This window comes from Microtus ochrogaster (assembly GCF_000317375.1).
Source record: "Microtus ochrogaster isolate Prairie Vole_2 chromosome 14 unlocalized genomic scaffold, MicOch1.0 chr14_random_1, whole genome shotgun sequence".
In the NCBI taxonomy this organism is placed as follows: domain Eukaryota; kingdom Metazoa; phylum Chordata; class Mammalia; order Rodentia; family Cricetidae; genus Microtus; species Microtus ochrogaster.
Genome location: NW_004949096.1, coordinates 27,188,447 through 27,198,142, shown reverse-complemented (window position 1 = coordinate 27,198,142; position 9,696 = coordinate 27,188,447). Strand labels below are relative to the sequence as shown.

The 9,696-nt window shown below is 51.5% G+C and overlaps 1 protein-coding gene across 1 annotated transcript in view; it reads right to left on the bottom strand.

Annotated features, from left to right (window-relative positions):
- The window catches only part of Pak6 (p21 (RAC1) activated kinase 6), a 33,885-nt gene that overhangs the window by 5,493 nt on the left and 18,696 nt on the right, over positions 1-9,696 (bottom strand). Inside the window, exons 4-5 of the mRNA XM_005364247.2 lie at positions 3,622-3,830; positions 2,123-2,776 (exon numbers count right to left, since the gene is read on the bottom strand). Coding sequence (XP_005364304.1) covers positions 2,123-2,776; positions 3,622-3,825 — 858 coding nt within the window. The 5' untranslated portion in view covers positions 3,826-3,830. The remainder of the gene's footprint in view (positions 1-2,122; positions 2,777-3,621; positions 3,831-9,696) is intronic.

The following is a 9,696-nucleotide window of genomic DNA, read 5'->3' as shown; positions in this document are numbered from 1 at the left end:
GCTCTATCAAGGAGGTTAAACCCACCAAGAGGCCCTTGACTAAGGAACCCTTGGAGAAAGAAGTGGGGAGCTAGTTTCAGCCTCGGTGGGGGTGAGGCAAAGGAAGGACAGTCTCTGAGCTCAAGCCTTCCTGCCAGCACCGGAGGAAAAGGAGCCCACCCCTCACCACCCCTTCCAGGATCTTGGTTTTTAAACATGTGGAGAGGGACCATCTAGGGGCTCCACAGAGGGCTGCTTAGGGTGTCCCCAAGTCCCTCACAGAGACAGATGCCTCAACAGTCACTAGTTTTGCACGTGGCCACAGCTCTGACTCACTGAAGAGAATCTCCTGGAATCGTTACTTTGGGCTGCTTGCTCAGGCACCCCAAATCTAGGTTCCCACTTCCAGGCTTTGGGGACTGACTCCCCAGCATAGGCCCTGGCTTTGCAGGGGGTCTGGCAGCCACCCAGTAATGGGTTGAAGGAAGACTGTCGTGCCTTTAGGAGCCCCAGCTAGAGAACACTTATCTGGAGAGTGCCGAGATGCCTCAATGGAAACTACTCTGAATTTGGCAGCATGCTGTCTCTGAGCCTAGGACAACCATGAGCTGCTTCCACTGTGGGTGTGGCCTGGCACATGTAGTGGTCCACGGGGGATGGACAGTGTGGTGACTGACAGTTCAAACAGATGAAGGCTGTGCCAAGCTCAGTGTTAGCACCCTTTCCTCCAGACCCTTGCAGCCTACCCAAGGAGACACGGAGGATCAGCTGGCCCTCACTTCCCTAGTGCTATGCCTTCCCTGCCGCACCTCAGTTTAGTGGAGGATGCCTCCCAAGTTCACAGCCTTCCAGAGACTCCTAAGCTCACAGACACGCGGAGGGCAGGAGTGCACGAAGCCAGGAAGCTTCCCCGGTGCCTCAGCTGGCAGTGGCCTGAAGCACTTGTCAGTTCAGGCTACCCTCTAGTTCGGGCTAGACCACTATCAGCAATCACCACAGCAGAGGGTCCGGCTTGCTCTCAAAGCCCCCTCTGTTTGCTATCAGCGGCTGTTTCTTAGGGATGGCTTAAAACCCTCATGCTTGACCTGTCTTTCAAGAGTTAGATGATAATTGTTCACCATGATGACAAAGCTCTGTACACAAGATCGGGGAGCCCGGAAGGCCCGAGACAGAATGCCAATTCTGAGCGAGTACCTGCCCTGCTTGCTTCTCTGCCTCACTGGAGATCCTAGTGCGAGCTCACTCTGAGTAGGTCATCACCTGCCAGATGGGAAAGAGTGCTACGGTCACTGCAGAGAGGCAGGCAAGAAGCAGAAACGCACCAGTCTGCCTGCCTAGGCATGCCACCACCAAGACGCCCTCCCCTCTTTTCCTTTGTCTCAGGAAAGAAGTGCCCTGTCCGGCGTTCTCCAAGTTCTAGGGCAAAGTCAGTCTCCTGGATTCTCATGATACACACTCTCTGGCAAGTTGTGACCCTCCAGGGACATTGAGAAGCTAAGGAGGGGCAGACGTGAAACTGGAAACTGATGCTTCTCTGAGAGCCTGATGCTTCTCTGATGCTTTGTTCTTCTAGTAACACACTGAAGAAGAAGAAGTAACGATGGGAGAACAGGGAAAGGAGGAAGGGGTGGTCACTCTAGGCAGCTATATCCAGAACCCCCCTGCAGTCCTCAAAAAAGTAGGGGGCTCCATAAGTACTACCCCCAAAAGGGGAAGGTGGAGAGACCCTTCCCTCTCCAAGCCAGGGTGCACATCCCTGCCTGGGTCTTGAGGTTCTGCCCTGAGCTTCTTGTTAAAGGTGCTTTCAAAGGAGGGGCCACCCGGTGGAGTGCCAGGCCTCAGAGAACAGGCCTGTCAGCCACAGAGGTTTGCCCTTCACCTGAAACAACTCGGCTTACAGCCTGCAGCTCACACGTGCCAAGCCTTTGGAAAACATAGACTTGGATGGTAAATTCAGGCCATTAGCCGAGACCACAGTGGTTAGCTGGTCAGTTTGATTTCCCACGTTCTTGTCCTGACCCAGTAAGTAGGGAGGGCCAGGCAGGCTTGGCATCTGTAGTACTTACTGCCCTGCAGATGTCAGCTAGGTGTGCTTACTTGTCCTCCTTCGAGTGACCCAGGGAGGAAGACCCAGGTGATATACCTTGTTCTGTGGCAGAGGGACCGGCTTGCTGCTGCTTGCAGAGCCTGTGGCGGGAGTGGACAGGAACATGCTTCGGAAGAGCCGGTGCTTGAGACTGCTTTCCTGGTTCTTAGAGCTAGGGCTGCCTTCTCCACCTGGCCTGCCAGTGGCTGAGCCCACCAGGCAGGACTGTGGCCGCACCTCCTCTGAGCTATGCTTGGCAGCCTTCACCCCACGCCTCCCTGTGGCCATAGGGGGTGAGGTGCCAGGTGGGGAACTCGGTAGGCAGGCACCCAGCTGCAGGCAGCGCTGCGAGGCACCCTGGAACTCAGCAGGGCCCAAGGACTGTGCCTTGGCAGCCAGCCCGTTGGGCAGGGCCTGTGGGCTCTGTGGCTCCGGCCACGGCATCTGCCTGTGACCTACTGGTGTGCCCCCATTGCAGCTGAGGTAGAGGCCATGGGGATCAGTGCGCTCAGACTGAGGACTCTGAAGGTACATATCCGGGTCAGCGGCCCATTGCTCATCCCCCAGCAGCCCCAGCGACTGTGCCCGCCGCCGGCTAGTGGGGCTGCGTCCGCGCAGGGTATTGGAGCTGATAGCCGACAACTTCTGGATGTCGTTGAGCAGCCCTGAGATGTAGCCCTCCGTGGGCACTGAGCTGCCCCGCACCACCGTCTACGAAAGAAAGACAAAAGAGTGTGGAGAAACAGTCTCTTCCTGGCGAAGGGTAGCTCAGAGCCTCCCTGAGGGCCCTGGGGGGAAGGGGGTACGCCAACCCACACACCTCCTTTATCGCCCCACCCATCGTTAAGTGTCCAGACATTTGCCTGTGTCTTCAGTGGCTGAGGCCCATGCTGGGCTGCCTACACGGATGCAGGGAGAAAGCCCTTGTCAGCCGGGCAGATAGGCAGACACCGGTCGGTCCAGGATATAAAGCAGGTGACCGGGCGCGCCTAGAAAGCTGGAGAACTCAGGACAGGCGCTTCAGGCTTCTAGCTCTTCCCATGGTCTTCAGAGAGATGCCTGAGAAAACCAGCTCTGGGGCCTCCCTGCTCCCCCACATTCCACCCTACGACATGGCTCCTGACCCCCAACTCCTACCCAGCCCCTAAATCTCCCATGTGAGGTCTGATCTGTGACAGCTGCCAGTCCTCTGGGGCCACAGGTCTAAACCGTGGGTGAGACATTCTTAAAGATCGGTGTTAAACGAAATTCAAATTAACTAGTTAATTTTGGTGGGTTTGAGGTTTTTGTTTTGTTTTGTTTTTTTTTCAAGACAGCTCAGGCTGGCCTCCAACACATTGCAATATGACTGCCTCAGTCTGTCAAGCCCTGGGCTTATAGTCAAAAGCTGCCACGCCTGGCTCAAAATTCTTCCCATGCAGAAAGACTGATCAGTAGGGGGCTGAGGTAGCAAAAGACTGATACCCAAGTGGCCCCTCTGGGTGCCGCTGGGGTTTCACAGATAGCTTCCTGTGGCGTGGGAAAAGCCAAACATGGCTAGAAACCCGCCCCCTTACCTTCATGGGCTGCAGCTGCACCCGTGTAATTCGAGAAGGATCCACCACAGGCTTGGGCCGCCTCAAGGTGTCCAAGATATTCTGCCATTGTGGGGGGAGGCCCACGAACTTGCCTTCCTTGGGGTCAAAGGAGGTGTGGACGCGGTGCTGGAAGTTCTGTGGGGCTGATATCTCGGGGCGTTTCTTCTTTTTCTTCCGGAACATGGCGCCTGTAAGAAGAGGGTCAGTGGAGTTTGTCCCAGGGACCCTGGGGTGGCTTAGTGGGTGCTGGGTATGGTCTTAGGTCTGTGTTTCTCTCTCAGCGTCACTACTCTGTCCCTGGAGATTCCTCACTGTCTTCAGGACTTCCTCAGGGAAGTGGCTGCTCCCAGCAGAACAGTTTTAGAAACGTCAAAAGTGCCATACATAAATAAAAAAATAAATAAGCCACTACAGACTACAAGCAAGGAAAAGAAGTATCCACCTTGTTTGTGCCAAGTCGCCTGCCAAGAAGTGCTTTTTTTTTTTTTTTTTATAAAACCCAAAGCCCGTTACAAACATCAATTCATGTCACAGAATTACAAAAGAGGGCAGGAGGGTAGAAGGCTGGCAGACTCACTCTGCAAAGCAGGTATGACCTTGACTCTCAGCCAAAGGAGAACACAAGAAAAGGAAAACCAGAACCAGTCTCTCTTAAGAACATAAATATGAGCTCAGCAAGGTGTTCCACGGTTGTAATCCCAGTACTTGGGAAGTTGTGGCAGGGGGATTGCTGTGAGTTGAGGCCAGCTTGGACTGTCTTAACTAGACCTTGGCTAAACTGCCCCCAACACTGCTCCGTAAATGTGAAAAACTAGCAAACTGAATTAAATGATGAGCTGAAAATTTTGTCACATTCAACACGTGTGTTGCTAACTGACCGACAGGAAACCTATTAAAGCAACACATGACACGAACAGGAACCAACCAGCCAATCTGCAGGACCATTGCCCAGCCTGGTAGTGTTGATTGTACTGTTCCCAGAGGGCCCTCCTCCTGAACATGCATTTTGTTCTGCAAAGGGCTGAGCCGAAAGGTCAGCCGTGTGTAGGGCCAGGATAGTTACCTCACAGGTCAAGTTCTCTAGAAAAGGCAGACAGTCCCACTTACCCACTTCCTGTGGATTTTAATCCTATTCCAGGACACTGCACAAAATATCTCTTGTGGTCTAGCCTGTATCCCACACCTTGCTGATCTTGCACGAGGCTTTACTGAACTCTGTCGATGGGAATGACATGGGCTTGGAAAAGATACTACGAGTAGACCTGAGGGGATAACTGGGAATCCGGAGGGTTGAGGGGTTTCTCAAGGTCTGTGCTGGTCACTCCTAGGGAGTCCCAGGCTGGAATCAGTATATTGACAAAAAACACCTGAGCTTTTGAATATGAAATAGCTCAAAACATTTCAGAAATGAAATAAATCAATGTGTCTCTGTCTGTGAATAGGGTCTGCTGTGTTTCCCAGAGGGTTATCCCTCTGACTCAGTCTCTGGAGTAGCTGGGACTGCGAACACACTGCCTCACACGGTTTCACCATGTGAATGCTTGGATTATTCATCCAGTTGAAGAGTTGGCACACAAGGCCATTGCAATCTCTGACTGCTCTCGCTCCCAGGACAGTATTTTCCCCATCACTTTGGCAACTTCTGGAGAGCATGTGCAGGCAATAGGTGCCACTGAAAAAGGTGTCCGGCCCACTGCTTCCTCCCCGGGAAAGTGCCATGTGTAAGGCAACGTCACCTATGGCATGGCCCTTAGAAGAGCAACAGTCTCTAGGACACGCCTTAAGGACAGAGTCAGCATGGGGACCCTCTGCGGCAGAAGACTTTACCCTGAGATGGGTGATTGAGTCTCACTTGTAGAGAGCCTCTTCCCTAAACAGGAGTGACTTGGAGCAAGTTAGCAACTTGAGCCTCTGGGTTCCTCTCCCATCTATGCAGCGGTGCTTGTGGAAGACAGCTCACAAGGTTAGGGAGCGCAGAGTAATAGATGCCCTACAGATGCTGACTGTCTTTCTAGTTGTCTTCTCTCTCTCCTTGTCCCTAAGCTTGGGGTCTTCAGACACTGGCACTTGGGTAGATTTGGGTGGAGAGTGATGTCAAATTCCTTTCCTCGCTCATCATTTCCATCTCAAGGGGTCGTGACTAAAACTCTAGGTTCCGGGACCCAGACACTGTACCCCACGTCCCCACCGTGCAGCCTCTTTGGACTGCTTCAGCCTCTGCCTCTTGCTTCAGCCAGCAGACCAATCCTCGCAGCCTCTCAGGCAGACCCTCTGTTCCTGGACTAGTTAACAGACCCTGCTGGCTAGTTTTATGTCAGTGTGACACAAGATGGAGTCATCTCAGAGGAGGGGACCTCAATTGAGAAAACGCCTCCATAAGCTCGGGCTGAAGGGCGTCGTGGGCCCAGCCCACTGTGGGTGATGCCATCCCCAAACTGGTGGTCCTGGGTTCTATGAGAAAGCAGACTGAGCAAGCCAGGAGGAGTACCCCTGCCCTGCCATGGCCTCTGCATCAGCTCCTGCCTCCAGGTTCCTGACGCTTGAGTTTCTGTCCTGACTCCCTTCAGTGACGGACTGTTACCTGGAAGTGTAAGCCAAATAAACCCTTTCCTCCCCAACTTGCTTTTGGTCACGGTGTTTTGTCACAGCAATAGAACCCCTAACTAAGACACAGACCCTCTTGCTTCCTCCATAGCTGTGAGATTTTCTAGAGGTACTCATATCATCCAGAGTCACAAAGGAACTGGCTGAGACCTTCCTTCAAGAGCCCTGATTTTCCAGATCAGCTCTTGGATCTTGCATCGGAATTCATGGGGAGGAAAGGCATCAGTATCAAGTAGTATCCATGACTCTGATACCTTCTGGAGTTCACCCTAACAGCTATTCCTTGACAAGCTCTCCAGAGGCAGCAGAGAAACCCGAGGAGAAAGACCAGCACCCAAGGGATTACGGAGGTTGGCAGCAGTCAGTGGAGCTTTGGGTAGGAGACAGAGATTTAGCAATCAGCTAATCATTTAAACATTGGTAAACCTGAGACCTAAAGGAAGGCCACTAGGACTCATCAGAAGTGTGGTCAGGCCAGCCATGCTTGAGACAGTGTGTTTGTGACAGTAGAAAACCCAGAAGAGTCTGCAGCAACCAAATTTGTTTGGAAAGTCTTCAATTTAAGGCCAACATAAATAAAAGTTCATTGAATTTCAATATAAAATGAAACAGAGCCAGGCACAGTAGCTCACACCTGCAACCCCAGACGAGATCGGAGGATCAGGAACTCAAGGCCAGAGTGCACTGCACAGTGAGTTTGAGACCAGCCAGGGCTAGATAGCCTGTCTTGAGGAGGAGGTAGTGGTTCTGGAGAGATGACTCAGTGGGTAAGAGTGATTACTGGGCCAGGCAGCGGTGGCGCACGCCTTTAATTCCAGCACTGGGGGGGCAGAGGCAGGTGGCTCTCCGTGAGTTCAAGGCCAACCTGGCTTATAGAGTGAACTCCAAGACAGCCACGGCTACACAAAGAAACTGTCTTGAAAAACAAAACAAAAATTGCTGCTCTTGCAGAGAACCTGGACCTGGGTTTGGTTCCCAGCACCCACATGGCAGGTCACAACCACCTGGTACTCGAGTTTCGGGGGATCTTGACACCCCCTTTTGACCTCTGCAGCCTCCTGCATGCATGAGGTACACTACATATATGCAGCACACACATACACATGCAAAATAGAATAAAGATAGAATTTTAAGAGAGAAAGGAAAAGACATTATTTATCATCTTACATTAAAAACAGCAAACACCCAGGAATAAACCTCTTTGCCTTGGAAGCCGTAGAACATTATTAGAGATATTAAAGAATGTTCATATGTTGAAGATTTCACACTGTGAAGATGTCAGTTACTCCCAAATCAACCTACAGTCTTATTTCAGGCTCAGCATATTTCTGGTGGCAGAAACTGACACAGTGGTTCTAAGATGTGCAGGAAACAGAACCAGGAATAGCCTCGGCAGTCGGAGGGAACAGTCGGAGGACTATACTAAATATACATTGGGATTTATCATAAAGCTGCCGAAATTAATATGCTGTAGAAACAGCACAAGGATTGACAAATAGAGCAATGGGACAGAAGCAGGAATCCAGAAATAGACCCACTCGGATGAGGTCGCTTGATTTATGGCAAAGGTGACATTGCAATGTGGTGGGAATGGATGATCTTTTCAATAAATAGAGCCAAAGCAATTAAATATCCATGTGGGGAAAAAATGAACCTGAAGAAATGAGCTCAGAGCACACCCTCACGTTAATTAGATACAGATTATAACCTCCATGGGAAAGGTAACATCATCACGCTGGTGGCAGGTGCAGGGGTGGAGGGCACAGTCTGGCTGTCCCCTCCCCGGTCTTATGTGATGACTATATCGGGTCCAGGTCTGATGGCTTCTGGAATTGCTGACATGCTGGGGTCCAAACCTGTCTGCATTTGTGAATCCCAGAGGAAAATTAAACCATCGAGGTTTTCTTTGTTGAAACAGGAAGAATAAAGGATCAACTTAAAATTTCACCTCTGCCACGTGTAGGGAAAAAAATACACCAAAGTAACTGCTGAGTTTGCCTGGGGGACTCTGGGGGCTTCCTCCTATGCTGCCTTTCCATTCTTCTAAGGAAAACAGCCTTGTTTTTAGACAGAGTTTTTATGACGTAGCCCAGGCTAGCCTCCTGTGACTCCTCTTCTGCTTCAGACTTCCAAGTGCTGGAATTATAGGTGGGGATCAAAATATTTTTACCTATTTTATAACGTCTTATTTTATTTTTACATGGGTGCATGCGTGTGTGCCTGTGTGTCGGTCTGCGCATGTGAATGCAGGTACCCTCAGAGATCAGGAGAAGGAGTTGGATCTCCTGGAAGTGGAGTTTTGAGTAGTTGTGTGCCCTCCGACCTGGGTGGCAGGAACCAAACTGCAAGAGCAATATGTACTCTTAACCACTGAGCCATCTCTCCGGGCCCTGAAATATTTTTAAACATAAGAGTGGTCCATGTTATCCAGTGTTGCCCAGTCTCCATGAGTGAAACACTTGGGACACCAACGTGCCCTGCTAAGAAGGGCCGTCGAGGCTTGCCATTTCTAGGGCTTTCTTTCCACATATTTCCGAGAGCCTTGAGAGGGCAGTTGCTGCATTTACCATCAGGCTGTGGTGTTCAATAAAATCGGGCCACACGGATCTTACCTGTCACTCCGCCTCTATGTCCACCTCTGTTCGTGAGAGGAGCTAGCGTAAAGACGAGCGAGGCAGAAGGAGAATCCTCACAGACCACACTTTCATCTGCCTCGCCTGAGGAAGAGCCTGTGGCCTCAGACCGAATGTATAAACAGGCAGACATGAGATGGCCTCTCCACTTTTTTAACGCAGGCCAGGAAGCTGGCTAAGGACCAGACCAGGCCAGGAATACACTATGGAGTTTAAGGAGTGCTTTTAGTATTACCTTCCTGCTCTCTGACCCATGACTGATCAGAGCGGGGTGCCCAGTGCTGGGAAGGATAACTTCCCAAAACCAGTTAGAGAAGCAAGCTTCCCTGGCAGGGAGCCTGGCAGACAGGAATGCAGCAGTCCCTGGCAGCGGCTTTACAGATGAAGTGTTGCCCTGCCCAGTAAACACGGGAGGAGAGCTGGTATGACATTTCCTGGAGTCGCAGGCCTGGGGTCACTGAAAGAGGGACTGTAGTGTCCAAGTGGTTTGGAGTCTCAGAATCCGAAGACAGGAGCTGTTTTTGAGGACCTTTTAGGCCCCTTCTGAGAGCTAGCAGCTCTGTGAGGAAGGAATGCTTATTCACCATCTAGATGAGGCTCCAAGGCGGGCAGAGTCTGTCCCAGATCACAGAAACAGGAAATGACTGTATGTATATGGGGTGGGGGTGGGGACTAATCCAGATCGGATTCCATGTACCTTGCTCTATCCTTGTGCCCCCAATCACTGTGAGCAGTGCTGTCCCTGTGTCCCCTCTGCACTGTGGGCAGTGCTGTCCCTGTGTCCTCTCTGCACTGTGAGCAGGGCTGTCCCTGTGTC